This window comes from Vitis riparia, chromosome 14 (assembly GCF_004353265.1).
Source record: "Vitis riparia cultivar Riparia Gloire de Montpellier isolate 1030 chromosome 14, EGFV_Vit.rip_1.0, whole genome shotgun sequence".
Classification (NCBI taxonomy): Eukaryota; Viridiplantae; Streptophyta; class Magnoliopsida; order Vitales; family Vitaceae; genus Vitis; species Vitis riparia.
Window position 1 is genome coordinate 22,183,610 of NC_048444.1, and position 23,034 is coordinate 22,206,643.

At 35.7% G+C, this 23,034-nt stretch overlaps 4 protein-coding genes and 1 pseudogene across 9 annotated transcripts in view; 1 reads left to right on the forward strand and 4 right to left on the reverse strand.

Annotated features, from left to right (window-relative positions):
* LOC117930807 (serine/threonine-protein kinase EDR1) overlaps positions 1-11,899 on the forward strand; it is a 28,234-nt gene extending 16,335 nt beyond the window's left edge. Inside the window, exons 8-13 of one of the 6 annotated variants that reach the window (XM_034851542.1) lie at positions 6,179-6,257; positions 6,336-6,434; positions 7,625-7,693; positions 7,854-7,903; positions 8,144-8,320; positions 8,451-9,037. In XM_034851542.1, the coding sequence (XP_034707433.1) occupies positions 6,179-6,257; positions 6,336-6,434; positions 7,625-7,693; positions 7,854-7,903; positions 8,144-8,320; positions 8,451-8,586 (610 nt within the window). In that variant the 3' untranslated portion in view covers positions 8,587-9,037. Of the gene's footprint in view, positions 1-6,178; positions 6,258-6,335; positions 6,435-7,624; positions 7,694-7,839; positions 7,904-8,143; positions 8,321-8,450; positions 9,038-11,467 lie in introns of those variants that run through there. The other 5 variants (XM_034851543.1, XM_034851549.1, XM_034851548.1 and 2 more) reach the window with 5 other exon arrangements.
* LOC117930808 lies at positions 9,192-10,036 on the reverse strand (annotated as a pseudogene).
* A 579-nt stretch (positions 11,900-12,478) lies between the features above and the next one.
* LOC117930809 (uncharacterized N-acetyltransferase p20-like) lies at positions 12,479-13,128 on the reverse strand. Its single transcript, XM_034851550.1, has one exon. It carries the CDS (start codon positions 13,081-13,083, stop codon positions 12,550-12,552), a length of 534 nt encoding a protein of 177 aa, XP_034707441.1. The 5' UTR covers positions 13,084-13,128; the 3' UTR covers positions 12,479-12,549.
* A 3,751-nt stretch (positions 13,129-16,879) lies between these two features.
* On the reverse strand, positions 16,880-17,517 carry LOC117931215 (putative [ribosomal protein S5]-alanine N-acetyltransferase). Its single transcript, XM_034852139.1, has one exon. The coding sequence runs from the start codon at positions 17,459-17,461 to the stop codon at positions 16,925-16,927; it is 537 nt and encodes a 178-aa protein (XP_034708030.1). The 5' UTR covers positions 17,462-17,517; the 3' UTR covers positions 16,880-16,924.
* Positions 17,518-21,122: 3,605 nt separating this feature from the next.
* LOC117931229 (putative [ribosomal protein S5]-alanine N-acetyltransferase) lies at positions 21,123-21,861 on the reverse strand. The gene has a single exon (XM_034852152.1). It carries the CDS (start codon positions 21,848-21,850, stop codon positions 21,314-21,316), a length of 537 nt encoding a protein of 178 aa, XP_034708043.1. The 5' UTR covers positions 21,851-21,861; the 3' UTR covers positions 21,123-21,313.
* Positions 21,862-23,034: the final 1,173 nt, after the last annotated feature.

Below are 23,034 nucleotides of genomic sequence, written 5' to 3' on the forward strand. Positions count from 1 at the left end.
TAAGAAGAAATTAAATATTTTGACTTAATACTTAATATCACAATTTAAAGTTAAAAATTACTATAAGTTTTTTTTAACAAACATGCTTAATCTATTTAATAACTTAAATTAAGTTATTAAGTCACTTTAAATTATTAAGTTGATTTACCAAACACCCTTTAACAGTATGACTTCTTCCTTTGTTACCATTGACATCTTCTGTTATTGTCAAAATTGCTTGGAACTACAAATTTCTCTGTTCCTTAACCTTGAATTGTATAAGGTGAATGCTTTCTACCCTAGGCATCTTCAAATCTATCGCAGTGGAATAACAAGGCTATAAAAACCAAAAACAACATATTTAGAGAGTATAAAGATTATACCTTTGATCTGGATGTTCCCAAATTATTTCCAATCCGATGAAGATGTCAAAAACCATTGTAGAAGTCATTTACCCGATGCTCTTCCACCCGATCTCTCCTTCAAGGGTCTAGGCATGGGAAAAGTGTGGACTTTTCTCTCTAAAAGATAGCTAGGGTTTTTCTCTTTGGAGGCTCTTTGGAAGATGACAGGAAAAACTCTTAAACCCTAACCCCTTGAGGGGCTTATAGGGCTCTCTATGGCCTTGAGGGTCTTTAAGCCCAAGTTGGGCTTAGGTCACCTAAACCAGCCTACTTGGGTACTAATTAATTAATTAGCTCTATTGAGCTTCAATTAATTAATTAGTCTTGTCTAGAAAGACAATTCATAAGGTCTAGTATAACCTTACATTTTTATCAAACGCCCTTATTTACACTTATGAACCTGAAACCAAAAATTCTCAAAACAAACGTGCCACCAAGATTTAGGAGCTTGAGCAGAGGCCATTGGGGCTCATAGGGAAATACTAGCTTTCTCGTAATCTAATTTTAAAGTTGATTCAACATTCCACTAAGAGAATCAACTGTACTTTAGTATACTATGTAATTAAAACTAGGCGAAGATTAAGGCCATGCATACTGTTTATTACATACAGACTTTCGGTGCACTGATGTCTGTAATCTAATAAGATACTGCTCTCAACCTATCAAGGTTACCTACAAGTCCTTGAGTTGCAGATTCACCTATTATATGATCAGTTGACATACTCAAGTTCCAAGGAGTATATTCAAATTCCATTGAAGGAATTGCCATGACCATAGTTTTCTAAATCAACTGTCTTTGGATCACCCAAGGGGACACACTGTATCAATCCTTTGAGATATCATGGTGTTTCATTGAGAATATCTATTGCCATCAGCCTCCATTAACAATAACCCAAATCATAGGGATATATGACTGTGTTAGGGTTTCATTTATAGGTCAAAACCTTCTATTGATTTTGATACAAACTTGATACCTTTTCAAGGTTGAGAGCCCATGCAGTAAAGTTGCTTGGTGAATCATGATAATCGATAACCTTAGGTCATGATTCACCGTAAGTCTTATCCAATATTTAACCATACACACAAGTGCACTAACCATGGGAAACCTATCCGGATGGACAAGACAAGTCATCCCTCAAATTAGGAGATAATGCACTATAGTCTCTATTGAATTGTCCAAATCCATGAACTGACTGTGACCATGTTATCATCTTGCAAGGGGCTCATGGCTTATATCCTCTATGCTACTCTAAATGCATCCAAGTTATGTACAATACAAGCGATATGAGCATGTATGCTCGGATAACCAATTAATGCACAAGGGGTAACAAAGGGAAACCAAGAAACATAAATAAATAAATTTATTAATGAATTAACCATTTGTTACATCATGTTATGCTTTTCAGGGCTTTGGCCCAAAAAAATAACCATTTTGTTGGCCTCTAACCTCCATTACCACAAAACTGCCTTCATTGCCATGTAGATGTATATTCTGAAGTACTTGATGAGGCTCGACATGTGACTTGAGATGGTATAAACCAACAGTATGGCTTCGTCCTTTGTCAACATTGGCATCTTCTGTCACTGTCAAAATCACCATTCTGTTGGCCTCCAACCTCTATTACCACAAAACTGTCTCCATTGTCATGTAGATGTATATTCTGAAGTACTTGATGAGGCTCGACATGTGACTTGAGGTGTCATAAACCAACAGTATGGCTTCTTCCTTTGTCACCACTGGCATCTTCTGTCACTGTCAAAATCACCATTCTGTTGGCCTCCAACCTCTATTACCACAAAACCGTCTCCATTGCCATGTAGATGTATATTCTGAAGTACTTGATGAGGCTCGACATGTGACTTGAGATGTCATAGACCAACAGTATGGCTTCTTCCTTTGTCACCACGGCATCTTCTGTCACTGTCAAAATCACCATTCTGTTGGCCTCCAACCTCCATTACCACAAAACTGCCTCCGTTGCAACATAACACTACATTTTCCACTGCCAAGGAGAGCCTCTCTCTCTCTCTCTCTCTCTCTCTCTCACTCCCCACACAACCAACACCCTATCTTGGTTATGTTATAATCCTCTTTCACAGTTCTGTTCTATCTTGTTCTGTCCCCACCCATTCCCCTCTCCCACACAAAACCACTCTTTTCCTCCTCTTCCTTCCTTTGAACTCTGACATTCTGTGCTGGAAATCATGGTTGTGTTGTAGTCCTCTTTGCAGTTCTGTTATCTTGTGGATTGTGCTTGGTGTGATGCTCCCCTGTGCTAAGATCCGGAACTTTAAGCTCCAAAGTCTTATTTCTAACCATTCTTACTTTCTACAACAACTACAAGTATGTACAAGAAATTACAACAATTGGACCAAGAGTGATTGACTAGAAACTATGGAGGACATCGGACTTGTGGGGAGAATGAGATACAGAGGAAGATAATGGCATTGTTTTCTCTTTAGTCTCCCTCTCTTTGTATATATATGGGTGGGGGCAACAACTACAAGTATGTACAAGAAATTACAACAATTGGACCAAGAGTGATTCACCAGAAACTATGGAGGACATTGGACTTGTGGGGAGAGTGAGATATAGAGGAAGTTAATAGCATTGTTTTCTCTTTAATCTCCCTCTCTTTGAATATATATGGGTGGGTGTGTGTGTGTGTGTGCAGATTTATATTTTCAAGTTATCAATTTACTAAATGTTATCACGTCTAGTTAGAACTATGGGGTTATTTTTGGTTTAAGGTGAGGACATTGCTAGCTACGTTAATGGTGATGTGGGTTAAAATCCCTACCTACATGTGTAGGATCAAATTACAACTATTATAAAAGCTTTTAATGCTACACTCAATATTTTGTCTCGATCTAATTTGTTTTTTTTTTTTACCAATTATATTGTTGGATCCATAGTTGTTAAAAATGCACTTAAAGTGTGTGTAGGCCTAAGGCATAATGACTCCCTCACTATAGTAGTTCACTTGCAAAGCACATACCTTGTTGGAGTGGGGTGCTTCGTCTATTTTCTTTTTTCTTTTTAATAATTCCATTCTTGAAAATTTAATTTGATTGTTGGGTGACATATCAAAAGGAAAGAGGCCAAAGATGTGCTTAAGGGCAAGAGATTGATTTAAAGACTCTATTTGTAGACCCTAAATGACCTTAGCTACTTGAAAGGCTCATCTCTTATTGGATGCTTCTTCTAAATGGTTGGACTTTTGAATTTTTTGTTGCTTGGATTGAATTTTGGATAAAATTGACAGGCACCCTAAATTAGGCCTCATTATGCATCAGGTGTCACTAATGTTGTGCGTTGAGCTTAAGCATAGGAGATTTTTAAGCCTAAGGTGTGCCTTATGGTTTTCAAAACTATGATTCAATTAGATACCATTACAATGTCAATTATGCATGTCAAACATCATATTGCTTAGTTATCAATAGGTGTCGGATCCAAAAAATGACATTTTATTTTATAATTTTTTACCCTTTCTCTCTCAGCACAATCTCAACTAATCTACAATATCAACCAGGGGTATTGAACCTTCTTTTATGTACAACCTAAATCCGTGCTAAAAGGTTACTTAGAAATGAATATTCTAGCTTTTTATCATATTACTCCTCTTTTTCAAACACTTTTTGATTTCTTTTCTTCTAACTTGTCAAAAAATGCAAAGAAGTATCTCTTCATACATTTTTCTCTTTCCTTCTCACAAAGGAACCATACCAGCTTAAAAGAATCTCTTTGACCAAGCAAGGGATCACCTAAACTATGCCAAATAAGGAGAATAACAACTATTATATAATCCTTGATTTTGCATAGTGACGGAGAATGTGGCCTATTAATTCTTCTTCATCTTTACAGAGAAAAACATCTATTTCTTAGTAGCCATACTCAACATCAATGCCTTTCCCCTACTAGCTTTCCAAGTAAAAACATCGCTCTAGATGGGGCTCATGAATTCCAAATTATAGTTCCGTTGGAAAGGGAATTGATCTCCCCATCTCCAAAACAGATTAGAGGGATTTGAGAGAAAAACTTAATTATTGCAATTCCTTCCAAGCCAACCTATTGTTTTCTTTCCTCTTCACCGACTTACCTTGCAATTTTGAGAAAAAAATTTCAACAATATCCAACTCCTAAGTGTCTAGAGAAACATGGATTCTAATGACACCCCACACTTGTCTCATTCCATAAATCCATCATCCAAGCCTCTTTTGAGGTGACTAAAACATATGAAGAGGGAAAGGACACATACATGGGCTCCTCCCCACAATATTTATCCTTTCGAGACTCCACCCTCCTTTCATTACCCACTTCAAAGGATGCCTTATTATTGAAGAGGTCCACCCTTTCCTAGTACCTTTCCATACCTAACCCTATTCCCATCTCTCACATTACAAGAATACTAATTCCCTTCTTCCTTGTCATATTTTCTCTCTATGACTTGTTTCTAGAGAATTTCTCTTTCAAAAGCAAATCTTTAGCCATAGTTTCTAAGGAGAGCCTAATTAAATGATGAAAGGCTTGTACTATTCAGTTTTCCCTTGCTCTTATTCATGCAAATGGTTGTCCATTTCACTAAATGTGATTTTTTCTCTATGCCTCACCTTCCTATAGAAGATGTCTTTGAATCTTCTCAAGTCTCAAACTGTCTTTGGGCCTCTCACCTTTTGAAATATAGTCTTTTCCATATCAACAATCTTTTATAGACCCTCTCTTCCACCCAATTCCATACCATTACAGATTTGAAAGGAGCACCCAACGGTAGAACTAAGTAGATGAAAGCTCTCCCATTGCATAGCCTAACTCCAACGCCGACTTCTCCATATTAGCGACCCCCCCAAATTGGGATTAATTCTCATTTTGTGTGTTTATTTTTAGCCTTGAAATTATTTCAAACCACATGAGTAGCCAACTTAAATGAATCATTTGATCTCAAAAATCATTGCCAAAAAACCAAAGTATCATCTGCAAACATCAGGGGGGACATCTTCACTCTCTCACTACCCCTCCCCCTCACCCTGAAGCTTGGCAAAAATAACTGCCCTCCTTGGCCCCTCTCTAAAACACAACTCAACACCTCCGTCACCAACACATACATGAATGAGACAACTTTTAATGTATGATCAACTTGATATTTGGCATGCATGATAAGAATGGCAGTTCGACTATACTCCAATGGTGGATTTGGGAAGACATGGACTCATGAAAAAATTTGGAGACTGCGCAACAAAAGAAATTCTACAATATACACATATATTCAAGCACATTACATATGTTTGTGTGTATGGATTTGGATAATATTCTACCTCCCTCTCTCATTAGCTTGGTGAGTTAAAATAGGTTAATCTCTGACCAATTGGATTGTGAGAAAAATCATTGTCTTCTATAACATTAATCTTGGACCAATTGGATTGTGAGAAAAATTATTGTCTTTTGTAATGTGTTTCTCTTTTAAATCAGTAACAGCATACTTGGAAAATCTTGGTACTTTCTTTGGAATTTTCTTGACTCCAAGATTGATTTATTTACTGAGAACTCTCATGAGGGATTGTAATGTTCTGAAAACTACTTAAAATAGTGTGGCAATCATTTTGGTTTGCTCTATGGTTCCTATTATTCTAGCTAGATATTACAATGGATGTTATTTTGCCAAATTGCCCAATATTCACAACAAATTAGTTTTTCCTGTGATTGTGTGAGCAATCTTGATGAATGCATGCATATATTGTGCTTTCATGTTCTTAGTAGAGTGAGATGATCACTTGTTTGAGTGTTTTTGGTTTCTCAGAGGAAGCTTATATCGGATTCTTCATCGTCCTTCTTGTCAAATTGATGAGAAGCGTAGAATAAAAATGGCTCTTGATGTGGTACAAAACAATCAACCTGCTTCATTCTTCTAATGAGCATTTTATATCTTTATCTAATTCCAGAACTGCTGTGTGCAGGCAAAGGGTATGAATTGTTTGCACACCAGTTTACCAACAATTGTTCACCGGGATTTGAAGTCACCAAATCTGCTGGTTGATAAGAACTGGAATGTCAAGGTATGGCATTGTCTTTTTAACATTTCATTTAGACAACAGTAGGATTGGGAGTTCTTTTTCTCTTCTCTTTTCCCAAGTTTTGTGTTACAATTGAAGCAATAATTGGTCCACTTCCCTCATATTGCACTTTGTTCAACTAGTGTTTCCAAGCTTCCACTCCTTTGTGAGAAAATAGAAAGACATTAATAGCTCTCTGCATATTTTCATCTGATAGCAGCCAATGTTCCAGAAACTGATAATACATTTATTCTTGATAATCTGATGGATTTGCTGATCCAAGTGCTGGCAACATTTCGTGTAAATTATGATTTGCTTGTCGTTTCCTTGGTTGTTTGTGGAGCTATTTGATTTCCTATGCAGTTTCTGACAATCAACTCACCAACCCAAGTTCATGATTCAAGCAATGATTTATTACAGCAAACTTGAACCTTTGCAAGTTACTTGCACTGGTTTGTCATGCTGTAGACTATTATTTGAAATGTCTTCTGGCCCGTAGAATGATACATATGGGATTCATCATATATAGCGTGTTCACTCTTTGGAGACTATTGATGGCTACTTTTGGGTCTGTGGCGGGGAAGAAAGGATTTGTGTATGTTGGTGTTAAAGGAGCAAAGCTTATTACTAGTATTTGTGCTTTGGCTTTGTTGAATTTGGATCTCAAGCCCCTGTCAAGCTTATGTGTTTATTGTTGTTTTTAGAGTGTGTCAGGAAGCCAGGATGGCCTTTATCTTAGGTCGGTTGAATCTTTCTCAAGTCTAAAAGAAAAAGTCCTGCCACTTCAAAGTTTGAAGAGGAACTCTAGAACACAAATTTTTAAGCACAAAGGATGTTGGTTCTCTGCCACCATGTTCACATTCTTCCTTTTTGGCAACCAATTCAATGCTCTGCCAGTGCATTAAGAGCCTTAACAAGGACACCAGGTCTTGCCTCAAACAAAATATGGCAGAACCCATCTCACTTTTCTAAAACAGGAAACGAGCAACCTTAAAAACTAGGAATGCAGGGGTAAAAAGAGGTAAATAAAATTAAAGGAGGGGTGAGTATAGACGTTGCTTTTTACTTAAGTAGCTCTATATGAGAAGGGGCCACCCAAATATTAAGAATGGAAAAACAACAAAAATAATATTCTATCACAGTTGTGGTTTGGCATATGATATCTTCATGGACCATGATTTATGACTTTGCAGGTATGTGATTTTGGGTTGTCACGCCTGAAGCACAACACATTTTTGTCATCCAAATCAACTGCTGGAACGGTGAGAATCAGAGACTTGCATTCAAGAATTGATTATGTTACTATCTTTATTTTCTTTTTCATACTATTTACAAAGAATAATCCAACTTGACGAGTATGCCTTGATCTTGCTTTCTACTCCATTTCTGCATCTCTTCATGATTTAAGTTTCTGTTTGTTAGCCTGAGTGGATGGCCCCAGAAGTTCTCCGCAATGAAAATTCAAATGAGAAGTGAGTCAACTACTCTTACCTTTCTTCTGTATTGCATTTTTAGCTTTTTATTTATCACATGCGCTATATTATCATTCATTAGCTAGCTGCTGGTCTGTGACTCTTTATCTTTAGTCTCTCTCTCTCTCTCTCTCTTCAGTGCCCTGTTTGGTTGTTGAGAATAAGGAGAGAGAAAAGTTTCAATCTTATAACAATCATTGCAACTAAAAATTGATATAACATGCCAAATTTCACTTACAGGTGTGATATCTATAGCTTTGGAATCATTCTGTGGGAGCTTGCAACGTTAAGGTTGCCTTGGAGTGGGATGAATCCAATGCAAGTTGTGGGAGCAGTAGGTTTCCAGAACCGTCGTCTTGACATACCAAAGGAAGTTGATCCCTTGGTTGCAAGGATAATCTGGGAATGCTGGCAGACGTAAGTTCACATTTGCAGACCAGATTGCACATCAAAATGCCTTTCTTATGCTGACAAAACTTTAGCATGGATTTATTGTTCTGCATTTTCTAATTCAATCAGTGGCTTTTTCTGTCATGTTGTTTTCCAGGGATCCGAACTTGCGCCCATCGTTTGCACAGCTGACAGTAGCTCTGAAGCCCTTACAGCGACTGGTGATCCCTCAACATTTGGACCAGCAAAGCCCGACTCTCCAGCAAGAGATCTCAGTAAATTCTACACCTTGAAATGTGTTAGTTTCTCTCCAAGTGTGAATAAGGACAAATTGCTTCTCTGTAGGATGAAGTTAGATTGTGCGATTAAGGAGAAAGAAAATGTGAGCAAAACTTGGTGATATAGTTGAGGGTTGTGTAGAGGAATCAACATATATATATATACATATATATACTTGCAGCGGCAGCATGTTTTGTATAGTGGGATTCCGTGGTTTTGACCTGGACAAAACTAAAAAACTCCCTTATAATGTTCAGAAAAATGGGAAGAATGTTTATTACATTAAGACACTGCCTTCATAATGTTAATACATATTTTGGAGATTGTAATTATGAAATAGAGCCTGTCTTCCAACAATAATCATTTGATTAAATGATAACACTTGCTTCCGACTCTGGTACTTGAATTCTCATGCACCAGCACTTATCTTTAAGGTTTGATATGGTGTCTTACCATTTCTTTTGATTTATTTGTCCATATTTCATTAGTCTCTTTTTTTTTGCAACCATGATTCCATATCTACTACTTATATTTTGTTGTAAATATTTTGCCGTAAGTTTTAATTCATTAAGTAGTAAGTATTAAGTTTGATATAACACCTTTAAAATTTGTCAGGCATTGTACTGTTTCATTAAAATGACATCCCAATATACATATACATGTATGCTATTTCTCACACCATATCATCCACGGCCCCGTTCGAGTCAGTGGACAGAAGACTATATATCACCAAGTCTTTCAATTGGCCCTTGAGAAATGTGTATTTCCTGAGAAAACCCTCCCTGGTGAATCCAGCTTTCCCCAACACCCTCTGAGAAGCAATATTCTCCACCACAGCAAATGCTTGCAACCTTACCAGATCAGGGAAGTCCTTGAACACCTCTGATATAACTATCTTCACAGCTTTGGTGGCAATCCCCTGCCCCCAATGCTTTGCAGCTACACCATACCCTATGTCCGCCTTATGTCTGTCGCTGCCCGACCACCTGATGACCAAAACAAAGCCGATGGAGCGGTCATCTATACATATGGATCGACAAAAATGGTGGGGGATTCAGACTTCTTTGATGAAGGTCAAGGCTTCCGAGGTGATGGTCTTCCATCGGATGGTTCGAGTGACTTGCTCATCGCCCCCCACAGTATGAAGTCATCCACATCGCTGACCCTGAATGGTCGAAGAGTAACCCTCTCGGAGTCCATCTAGTGCAAAAATATTGATTACTGTGCTCTGTGGATCAGCACTAAGCGCTTGGGCTGAGGGATTATATCTCTCTCTCGTTTACTGGTGTCGTTTGTTTCAGGTGAATTTCATATGTCAAATTCTCGTAATAGAAGTGGAAAGAATATTAAGTACACCATCTACCATTGAACCGAATCCATTTGAGCCAATGATATTGGTATCCACCTCATGGTCCTTGAGCAATCAGCTGATTCAAATTTACTTATCAAGGGGGTGGCTTAAGGGTTTAAAGCAAGCTTTACTCTTAGAATCACTTTTTTTTTTTTTAATCATCTTTTTTAATACAATTCTGTCTTAATGGACTAAGTGATTTTTTTTTAATCTTAATTGAAAAAAACCACTTTTTCTCATTTCTTTTTTCAACCCTTAACTTTGTAATAATCAACGTTTTAATAATCGAATCCATCATTGAACAAGAAAAATAATTGAATCATGGTTCACCATGTGTCAATGATGACAAGTGCTATATTTGTTACAAGATTTGGGCTAAAATAAACCAGTAAGGTTGGTATTCTGTTGAGAATATTATGCAAGATTGCAAGAACAATTTTTTTTTTTTTAATTTGAATTTTTTGAATTCATATTTGACTTGGTAATGCTATTAGAAATCCGTTGAAAATATGTAGGTAGATTTTTTGGCTTTGCTTATTTCTTTTCCTGTATAAATTTAGATTTTGCAAGACATGCAATTTTCAGCCCAAATTTTTGTGTTTATCATTTTATTGTTCTCACTCTAAAAAACCTACTAAGTGGTATCAGAGCCCTCTTTCTTTAGGAACCTGTGAAGTGTGTGAGTGTATCCAATGAGATACAAACCACAACAAATCAAACACCTAGCCTTCATCTTGAAACCTAATATGACAGGAAATAATTTCTTGTCTGCACCTCCAGTTTTCATAGGAGAAAATTACCAAATATTGGTTGTGAAAATGAAGTCATACCTGCAAGCATGTGACTTGTGGGACTTGGTGGAAACAGATCCTGAGGATACAACAACAGCATAGATCAAGAACAACAGAGAGGAAAGAAAGAGGAGATATAAGACCAAGACCTGCACCCACTCTACAATTTCAGAGACAATATTTACAAAGATCATGGCATGTTAAACAGCAAAACGGGCATGTGATCTTTTGAAAGATGAATATCAAGGAAACATTAAGACAAAGCAACAGGTCTTGAACCTGAGGAGGGAATTTGAAATGCAGAAAATGAAGGAGATAGAAGCAGTTAAGGACTATACAGAGGATGTTGATATTGGCCAACAATATTAAGATGCTAAGGGAAGAATTCTCTGACATAAGGGTAGTAGAGAAGATTTTGGTGACCTTGCTTGAGAGATTTGAATCCAAAATCTCTTCACTTGAAGAGTCCAGGGATCTGTCAATAATAACATTAGCAGAACTCATCAATGTACTACAAGCTCAAGAGCAAAGGAGAGCTTATAGAAAGGAGGAGACAATTGAGGGAGCATTTCAAGTGAAAGAGACTGATCAAGCTCAAGGAGGCAACAAAGAAAAGAAACAGTGGAGTAAGAAGAACAACAAGAAAGGGGAAAGCAACAACAATGGAGGCAGCAAGGCAATCACCCTCTATGTCCTTATTGTAAGAAAACCTCTTATTTGCAGAAAAAATGTTGGTTTAAACCTAACATTCAGTGCAGGGCATGCAAACAATTGGGGCATATGGAGAGGGTGTGTAAAAACAAACAACAAGAAGAACACCAAGCTTAAGTAGTGGATCAACACTAGGAGGAGCAACTTTTTGTTGCATCTTGTTTTTCTAGTAGCAGTTCAAGTGATGATTGGCTTATAAACAGTGGATGCACAAACCACATGTCTTTTGATGAATCCTTTTCAACGAAGTAAACAAGTCAGAGGTGTCAACAGTTAGAATTGACAATGGGCCGTATATTGAGGTGAAAGGTAAAGAGACTATTGCAATAAAAGGCTCAACAGGGTATAAAGCTAATTTCTTATGTATTTACTTATTCCTAAAGTTGATCAAAAGCTGCTGAGTGTGGGACAATTGCTTGAGAAAGATTATTCTATTGTGTTTAAGAATAAAATGTGTGTGATTGCTGACTCAAATGGTGTGTTCTGTTTTCTATGAAAATGAATAGCAAAAGTTTCGGTCTAAATTGGAACAAGGATGAGTCTAGTGCATATCCATGTACTTTGGACCAGGTTGAGTAATGGCACAAGAGGATGGGGCATTTTCACTATTTTGTATTGGATTACATGTAGAAAAAGGATCTTGTACGAGGAATGACTTACAATGGGGAAGGAGCAGCAGTGTGTGGAGTTTATCAGCTTGGAAAGCAAGCCAAATTGCCATTTCTTGTTAACAAGGCATGGAGGGTAGTTGAGAAGCTTTAATTGATCCACATTGATGTTTCTGAACCTTTAAGTGGTAACATGTATTTTATGGTTCTTATTGATGACTTTAGCAAAATATGTTGGGTTTATTTTCTTAAATAGAAGTTTGAGGTTGCTAGTGTGTTTTGGAAGTTCAAAACATGGATTGAAAATCGAAGTGGTTGTAGAATTAAGGTGATTAGGTCTGATAATGGGACTGAATATGCTGCTGACAAATTTGCTAAGTTTTGTGAAGCTGCAAGGATTGAACATCAGCTTACTGTAACTTATACTCCTAAGCAAAATGGAGTCTGTGAGAGGAATTAGTTACCCATTTTCCATTAAAAATAATATCCCATTATACAAATACATGATGCTATTTCTCATACTTCATCATCCAAGGCCCCATTCGAATCAGTGGACAAAAGACTATATATCACCAAGTCTTTCAATTGGCCCTTGAGAAATGAGTGTTTCCTGAGTAAAGCCTCCCTGGTGAATCCAGCTTTCTCCAACACCCTCTGAGAAGCAATGTTCTCCACCACAGCAACTGCTTGCAACCTTACCAGATCAGGGAAGTCCTTGAACACCTCTGATATAACCATCTTCACAGTTTTGGTGGCAATCCCCTGCCCCCAATACTTCGCGGCTACACCATACCCCATGTCCGCCTTATGTCTGTCGGCGCCCGACCCCCTGATGACATAAACAAAGCCGATGGAGCGGTCATCTATACATATGGATCGACAAAAAGGGTGGGGGATGCAGACTTCTTTGATGAAGGTCAAGGCTTCCTCCTTAGAGGTGATGGTCTTCCATCGGATGGTTCGAGTGACTTGCTCATCACCCGCCCACAGTATTAAGTCATCCACATCGCTCACCCTGAATGGTCGAAGAGTTAGGCTCTCGGAATTCATCTATGCCAAAGATACTGAATGCTTTGCTCTGTAGATCAGCGCTGAGAGATTATGTGAAACTGACAGACGGATTACTCATATTTCTCGTTGTTTGTCAACATTGTGTTGGTCCTCCAGCTTAATAATAGTAGAAGTGGAAAAAATATTGAGTGCACTTTCCGCCATTCAACCGAGTCCATTTGAACCACTGACATTGATTGGTATCCACCTCATGGTGGACCATGAGCTACAGCTGACTCAAATTGACAAATTGACCAATAGAGGGGGGTGTGGGGGGTTGATCTGATAGTGGTGCTTTATTCTTAGAATCACTTGTTTTCTAATTTATTATCCTTTTTAATACAATTTTTTCCTAATGGATTGAGTATTTTCCTTTTTTTAACTCAAAAATATACCAAGTTTTATATTTAGAGCTATTTTGTCCATTTATATGTAAGTTTGCAAAGTTCCTTACTTTATATATATACATGTTGTAAAATTTAAGTTTCTTTTTTTTTTTTTATGTGAAAAGAGCCTAAAAAGTCCTTACACTTTCCATTACCTAAAACTCTCAAAGGTGTTTGCTTTCATTCTTAAGTTTGTGAGAGAGAATTACATCCTCTTATAACAATGAGAAGTTTATTAAGAAGCACGGTAGTGTTGCATTCTAGACATAAAGTAAGGTGTAGGTATTGGATGTAAGTCTTAGAGATTACCAATCAATAAATAAATTTGTATACTTAATTCTTCATAGTTAGTGAATTACAACTTTGTAGTCTTTGATCCCTTGATTGTACATTTACAAAGTCTTTATAAGGCTTTATAAGTGGCTTTTTATGTAAATCACTTGTGTATGTGTGTGATTGGAATTCTTAATCTATTGATTAATTGTCCAATTAATTAAGAATTCTTAAAAATAAATATTTGAAATCTTTAGGATAATTGAATAATAAACTATGTATTCACTCGTTTCTATGTTATCCCACATATTTATTGACTGTCAATGGCAACCCTTGACTTCCCTAACTAGAGCATTATATCCTCATTATACATGAATATTTTATGTAAACCAATGTTTTTAGAATTGGATCAGTCATTAAACAAAAAAAATTACTAGTTCATGATTTATTAGTCGGATCGACGATCGAACCACAATTGAACTGGTGTCGCTATAAATATATAATTTATATATTATTAAAATTTTAAAATAATTATAAAAATAAAAATAATATAATTTATATATTATTTAAAAATTAAAATTTTATTTGAAAATAATAAAATTATTTGAAAATTAGAAAACTAGTTTCAAATTAGAAATTAAAATTAAAATCATAATTTTAATTTAAAATTAAAAATCTTAAAATTTATTTTTAAATCAAAAAACTATTTTTAAAATAAAAATTATTTAAAATTACATTTAAATTAAAATGACAAGTTTTAAAAATCATAAAATTAAAAAATAACAAATATAAAATAAAATAAATAATAATGGCAATGAACAAGGTAAATAAAAATAAAAATAAAAATCTCGAAAGAAATGGGAAGAGACACCATAGGAAAAGAAAATGGGAGAAAGGTTGCGGCGCATGGGGCGTTGGGCAGTAGGAAGAGGGGTGGCAAGGGGAAGGGGGCCAAAGACCGCTGGTGCTCTGCGTGGGTGGGATCAAAGACTGGAGTAGGGGGAGGGGGGGTTGTTGGCAGCAGGCGGCAGCTATTGAAGTTGGGCAGGCTGCCGGGGGTGGGGGAAAGAAAAAGATACTTTAAATAGTCATCAAAATAGCATCATTTTGATTCAAGAAGCATCAAAACAACATTGTTTTGATGTTGAAAAAAAAAAAAAAGGTTGAACCATCCAGTTCAAAGAGAATCGGCCGGTTCGTCAATCGAACTGCCAATTCATTAGGTCCAATTTCCGTTCAACCATCTTTTGGCCTAATTCATCAAATTGGATCGGAATCGTGACTGACTGACAGTAAGACTGATTGATCCGATCCAATTTTTAAAACCATGATGTCAACATCCATTTGGTTATTCTCAACCTATTTTTTAGGTCACCATGTATGGGGTGATTATACTGAGGATCTCTAGGTTGATTAAGAAAGCTTTGGGTCTTTGTCCTCTTTTTAAGAAATTGCTTGCATTTCCTTTTAAGGTCCTTGCCTTAACTTTTGTTGAATATTAGGAGATTCTTGTAGCTTATTTAATGCTCCAAGGGATCTACCCATATAGATATTGTTATAATTTGGTAACCCAAGTTCTTTTTTATTTGATCTGAAAAACTTGGGGTGTAACATATGTGATAAAGTTAAAATTATGATTTTTTTTTTTAAGGTTATGATGATGATGATTATGCTTATGTATAGTTTTAAGGTTATGATGATGATGATTATGCTTATGTGTGTGTGTGATGATGTATAGTTTTAAGACTATGATGATAATGATTATACTTCTGTTATAGTTGCTCACAACCATGGTTTTAAAAATTGGATCAGACTGGCTGGTCTGACCGATTTGACCGTCGGCCGATCACTAATTCAGTCCAGTTCAACCATTTGGGCCGGGGAGCCTTTAAACTGGCGTCGGATCGCTGGAACCACGGTCAGACCGATGAACCAGATGACCATGCCGGTTTCGATGAACCGAATAGTTCTCCTCCCCCATCCAACACTTCATCAACTCGCCTTAGCGCCGCCGCCATCCTACAACCATCCTTCTTCTCATCCCCTCGCAATGCCCCGACCTAGATTTTTTCCCGTTTTTGGTGCCAAAACCCTTCCTTCTTCCTCACTCTTCCTCACCCAGACTTTTTCCCTTTCCGCTTCCGATGCCCCCCAAAACCCTCCTTCTACCTCTCCCTTCCCTACCTAGATTTTTTCCCTTTCCTTTCCGATTCTCCCACCCAAATTTTTTACATTTTCTAATAGCCCCAAAACCCTTCCTTTTTGGCCGTCCAAATTTTTGACATTTTTTATTTTCCTTTTTGACATTTTTTGACCTTTTTGGCCGCCCTTTCCAATTTTTATTTTTTTTACTCCATCAACGTTATTATTTATTTTATTTTATATTTATTATTTTTTTACTTCATGATTTTTAAAACTTGTGATTTTAATTTAAATAAATGAAAATAATAAATATTATAATTTTAAAATAAATTTATGATTATAAAATAAGTTTTTGATTTAAAATTTCAAAATTTAAATTTAAATTCTGATTTTAATTTAAAATTTTAATTTGAAACTAATTTTATGATTTTTTAAATAAAAATTTAATTTTTAAATAATATATAAATTATTATTATTATTATTATTAATTTTAATAATATATAAATTATATATTTATGACATCACCGGTTCGACCAGTGAACCGTGAACTGGTAACTTTTCCGATTCAATACCCGATCCGATTTTGAAAACATTGCTCACAACTCTCTTCTCTAGTATCAATTTTTGATATAGTGGATCTTCTTCTCTTCTACTTATGATTTTTCTTCTTATAAGGTTTCCACTTAAATTTATATATTCTTATTTTTTTCTTATTGCTTATTCCTGATATTTTGTAACACATTTATCTGGATGACTTTACTAAGCTAAGCTATACATTCTTATTATGTTTGCTAGCTACACCTTCTATCCCACCTCTCATAGGATTGGGTTCTAAACGAATGATCTTTGGAACAAAATTATCAACTTAAATCAATCTTTAAAATAATTTTCCCTTTCCAATTAGATTATATAAAAAGTCTGAAATTGCTAATTTGTACCCATCTCTAAAGCCAATTATAAATATTCAACTTTTATTAGTTATGAAATTATTGGCATTCAAGCACACAAACTACAACTACTTTAGGGGACTACTGATATTCTTACAGTAGTTCGTCATCCACGGCCACGCTTATGTCAGTGGACAAGAAACTATATATCACCAAATCCTTCAATTGGCCCTTGAGAAATGTGTATTTCCTGAGTAAACCCTCCTTGGTGAACCCAGCTTTCTCCAACACCCTCTGAGAGGCCTTATTCTCCACTGCAGCAAATGCCTGCAACCTTACCAGATCAGGGAAGTCCTTAAACACCTCTGATACAGCCATCTTCACTGCTTTGGTGGTAATCCCTTGCCCCCAATACTTCGCAGCTATCGCATACGCTATGTCGGCCTTACATATGTCGTTGCCCGACCACCGGTAGACCGAAACAAAGCCGATGGAGCGGTCGTCAATACATATGGACCGACGCCATGGGTGGGGGATGCAGACATCTTTGATGAAGGTCAAGGCTTCCTCCTTAGAGGTGACGGTCTTCCACCGGATGTTTCGAGTGACTTGATCATCGCCTGCCCATAGTATGAAGTCATCCACATCGCTGACCCTGAATGGTCTAAGAGTGACCCTCCCGGAATCCATCTATGGCAGAAATATTGATGATTGTTTCTGTACCAGCGCTAAGCCCTTGAGCTTGGGGATTACATAAAACTAATAGATTGACGGATACCCATATATGTTGAATTTTCATGTATATATATGAATTTCATATGTTGAATTTTCTTTGTTTGGTTAGTATTATATTGGTAGTGACAGTGTGAGGATGGAGGTTGATGATGGGTTTTTGTTATCATATGATTCTATGTGTATGTAATTCTTGGTCCTCCAATTCAGTAATTAATAATAGAAGTCGATTGGATATTGAGAGCCAATGGTATTGGCATTCAACTCATGGGCCTTAAACAGTACTGGTCATCATCTACAATTGGCTGCTACAAATTGACTCTGACTGTGGACAATGGGCCAAGGTCATTTTCATGTATATATATATATATGAATTTCATATGTTGAATTTTCTTTGTTTGGTTAGTATTATATTGGTAGTGACAATGTGAGGATGGAGGTTGATGATGGGTTTTTGTTATCATATGATTCTATGTATGTGTAATTCTTGGTCCTCCAATTCCATAATAATAGAAGTCCATTGGATATTGAGAGCCAATGGTATTGGCATCCAACTCATGGTCCTTAAACAGTGGTCATCATCTACAATCGGCTGCTACAAATTGACTCTGAGTGTGGGCATACTAACCGTAATAGCTGACGAGAGAAATAGTATATTAAATATGTGGATAAAACCATGTCATTGGATGCTTTCGAATTCAGTTTTTCAAAAAGTAATTTTTATAAGAACAATTGATTGATATTTTCTTGTATAAAAATATGTTTGATAACTTCAAAAACGTCTTTTCTACATTCAGAACATTTCTTAAAACTAATTTGTATTTATAGTATTGTATTTTTAATCATTATTTGTACAATTATTTTTTATAATATATTAGAAAAAATAAATAAAAATAAGTGGCAAGTATCTTCCCAAAAAATACTCTATTTTCATAACAATTCTCATAAAAACTTACTTTGGGAATAATTGACAATCAAACATATTTTTGTATTTTTTTGTCCTAAAAATAAAAAATTATTCTTAAGGATATGTAATCAAACATAACCTTAATAATCTTGCAGGGAGAGCAACATGTGACATGTAAAAAAGAAAAAAATAATTATAATAATCGAATATGTGTGGCGGAGTGACAAGTTAAGATATAATTTTACTTATTTGATAAAATCAATTATTGGTTTGAAAAAATAATTTTTAAAACTATTTATTTGTTGATAGTTGATCGTATTTATTTCTTTATTTTAAATTTTATAGTATTTACTTTGTTAAAAATAAAAAATTTAATGAATCGCAATGCATAGGTGGCAAGTAGATCATGTCTTAGAACATTTCTACCTAGCCAATAAGTTAAATATACTGGTTGTGTACAAGACGGTATTCATAAGAAAAATCAACAGATATTTCTAGATATATTATTGAAAAAAAATCAATACAATACATTCGAGCAATTGGAATTACGAAAATTTTATATATATGTATGTATATTTGTATGTATGTATAATATATAAAAATAAACCAAATCTTATTTATACTATTTATAAATTCTAATTCATTTTTTATCCAAATGAAATAGGATTTTTGGGATAAGGAATAAACAAACCATGGATAAATTCAAATGACCTTCTTGATGTTATGATGTTGCCTTTACCTTTTACATAATTTGAGTCATCATATCCTAGAACATATCCATCCTCACCATCATAAGCTTGGGAAAGTGTCCGCGATTCTATTTTTAAGTTAATTGAAAAGTTATTAATAGTTTTTTAATAAAATATATTTTTGTAAGGGGTTTTGTATTATCATAGAGGAAATATCTTATTGTAAGATCTTCTTTTATAAATAGTTATCTTTGACAATTATACAATTAGTTTCTAATATAAAATCTTTCAATGTAATTAGGAAAATATATATAGAAACAAATTTTGACTTAAATAGGAAGTCTCTTTTTAAAGTGTAATATGTTGATATTACAACACAAACTCAATATCCTCTCAAGTTGAGCGTTTACGTAGTACAATAACTTAGTAAATCATGATTACCTATTAACCAATGTCATGATTTATCGTTAATCTTATCCAATTTGTAACCATACATACTAGTGCACTTATCATAGAAAACTCATCCAAATGACCAAAACCAATCATCCCTCCAATTAGGAAGTAATGTACTGCAAATTCAGATAGATTGCTTGAATTCATAAACCAAAATAACTCATCAATTTTACAAAGAACCATGAATTGAATATTTCATACAACTCCTAATACACTCAAATCATGTACATTAGAAGTGATGTAGGTCTAAATGCTAAAATCAATATCAATGAAAATGAGGATAGTAAAGTGAAAAGTCAAGTTTAATCTTTTAAGAACTCCATCCCATTAGGTACATTATACATGGAAGAGTTATGTAACTTGACTTCAAACTTTTTACATAGTTTATTCATCAAAGTGTTGTAGAAACATTTTTCATTATCAGTTATGAGGTGCGAATTAAGGGATATTATGCCAATAAATGATGTTCGCTTGAATGAAGTTGACAACAATCCCTTTTTTTTCCTCTTTAAGTGGCACAACTTCTGCCCATTTGGAGATGTAGTCTACAACTACCAATATATATGCATGACCTCTGGAAGACTTCAGTGTGATTAGTCCTACTACATCAAGTCCCTCTGCATTCAAAGGCGCACTATAAGGCAATGGTAGGATGCAAGGGCTTCAGAGGTTGACAAATAAAGTTTGCATGAACTTAACAAGCTTGACATTTTTTTGCATAATTCATGGAGTCTTCAACCATCGTCAGCCAATAATACCCCATTCTTTTACTTGAAAATGAAAGTTTGGACCGGATTAATAGGTGCACAACATATCCCGGAATGTGCTTCTTATAAAACCTTGGTTGCTTCATGTTCTTCTAATCAACAAAGAAACAGTTCATCAAAGGACCAATTATAAAATGTATTATTGTGGTAAATAACTGAGGTGCTCGTCATCGTATTTTAATTCTTGGACATGGATTATTAGGAAGTGTTCTGTTTTATAAGTAGTCGATAAGTGGTTGTCTCCGGTCTTCTTTTTTTTCGACCTCAAAAACAGATATAGGGTTAACCTCTTTTTCATCACTAACATCTTAAAAAATTATTCGCACAACCCAACTTTGAAATTGGATGTTAATTTAATTTCCGATGGCTGATGGATATTTGTTAGACAGAGGAACCTTGTTACAAACATGTTTCCTATTCTTTTTCACAGTCCAGCTAGAGTACAATGTGTTATGCTCAGTTGTGCTTGTGTCTGTGATTCTTGTAATAACATCCAGACAGCAACTGAATACAGTCTCGATGGACCTGTTGGGCAAGTTTACACCTTGGAGGCAACGGGTAAAGATATGCTTTTTGCTGTGTTGAAATGGCTTCGAAGCAGACTACAGAAGCTGATTTGAGCAGAAATATCAATAATTGCAATTACTCATCAATACCTTTCTTTTAGCTTCTAGAATCCATTTTTTCATTCAAGAAAAGTCGTGTGAAAACAGAAAACTGCTCCATTGTGTTTGTTCTGGATCATTTGGGGAAGAGAAATAAGAACCCTGGTGCTTGCTGCATCTAGATTTCCTCAGTCAGTGTACCATGAAGAAATGCATTATTAACGTTCAATTTCCAAATATGATACGAGCACTACCTTTTAATAGCAGCAGAATTAAACGACAGTGAAAAAACAAAGGACAAAAAGAAAACGAGGAGAAACAGCAGATTTTGTGTTGGCATTCAAGCACACAAACTAAAACTACTTTAGGGGGGATTAATACTGATTTTCTTAGAGTAGTTTGTCATCCACGGCCACGGTTATGTCAGTGGACAAGAAACTATATATCACCAAATCCTTCAGTTGGCCCTTGAGAAATGTGTACTTCCTGAGCAAACCCTCCTTGGTGAACCCAGCTTTCTCCAACACCCTCTGAGAGGCCTTATTCTCTACTGCAGCAAATGCCTGCAGCCTTACCAGATCAGGGAAGTCCTTAAACACCTCTGATACAGCCATCTTCACTGCTTTGGTGGTAATCCCTTGTCCCCAGTACTTTGCAGCTATCCCATACGCTATGTCCGCCTTACATATTTCGTTGCCCGACCACCGGTAGACCGAAACAAAGCCGATGGAGCGGTCATCTATACATATGGATCGACGCCAGGGGTGGGGGATGCAGACTTCTTTAATGAACGTCAAGGCTTCCTCCTTAGAGGTGATGGTCTTCCACCGGATGTTTCGAGTGACTTGATCATCGCCTGCCCATAGTATGAAGTCATCCACATCGCTGACCCTGAATGGTCTGAGAGTGACAGTCCCCGAATCCATCTATTGCAGAAATATTGATGATTGTTTCTGGATCAGCGCTAAGCTCTTGAGCTTAGGGATTATATAAAACCAAACACATGGATGCCCATATTATAATATTGGATATATTCTCTTTCGTTTACTCAAATAATTTATTTCAGTGACAGCAAGACAAAGAGTTGATTAATCTGAATCATGGATCATGCTCATTTCTTTGTTTGGTTTAGTATTATTTACAGATCTCTAGGAGTTGAAGATTTAAATTAGTTTAGAAGTCAAACTCCTGATTTCTAGGGATTCTATAAAATGTATGCACACTTTTTCTAAGCAATAAAGAAATACTTTTCTTCGCAATTTTTTCATGGTATTATGGTTGTCGAACTAGGGTTCCTTTTTTCTTTTCTAGAGACATTTGTATCTATTTTATTCTCAAGATTTGGCTGGAGAGTCCTATTTTTTTAGGTTCATGTTTTAGGGATTCTATAAAATATTTTTTTATGTGTTTTTCAAGATCTGGCTATGGAGAAGATGATTGACAATGCTAAGGAAAGAGAGGGCTTATACAACCTAATTCCGCAAGATTGAGAGAATTGAGCCTACCAAATGGAAGGAAGTTTAGCTAGAGAACATGAAATTAGGTTGCAACATGAAAGAATATTAGGACATTTAAATTTTGGTCCTTTAAGAATAATGTACCCTAATTTGTTTAAGGGTTTTGATTCGTCTTTTCTTAAGTGTGAAATTTGTGAACTTGCAAAGAGTCATCATGTTCCATATTCGTTGAGAAATAATAAATGTGATTTTCCATTTTTTTTCTTATTCACACAGATATATGGGGTCCTTCTAAGGTCACGAGTATGTACGGAACAAGGTGGTTTATTAGTTTCATTATTGATGATTGCACTAGAGTTACCTAAATTTATTTGATGAGAGAAAAATCTGATGCTATAGGGACTTTCCAAAAATTTCACAAGATGATTAGTGTCCAATTTGATGCAAAAGTTAAGGTTATTAGATCTGATAATAGAGGAAAACACTTTAATGGATCTCTTAGCATATATGTTTCTAACTAATAATGGAATTAGTCATGAGTCATCATGCACAAATACACCTTAGTAAAATGGTATTGTTGAGGGTAAGAATAGACATCTTTTGGAGGTTGTTTGGTCACTTCTCTTTGCTAGGAGTGTCCCAAAGATTCATTG

Coding starts and splice junctions, on each gene's coding strand:
- LOC117930809 (XM_034851550.1), bottom strand. CDS start 13,083: ATGAATTCCGAGAGCCTAACTCTTCGACCATTCAGGGTGAGCGATGTG.
- LOC117931215 (XM_034852139.1), bottom strand. CDS start 17,461: ATGGATTCCGGGAGGGTCACTCTTAGACCATTCAGGGTCAGCGATGTG.
- LOC117931229 (XM_034852152.1), bottom strand. CDS start 21,850: ATGGATTCGGGGACTGTCACTCTCAGACCATTCAGGGTCAGCGATGTG.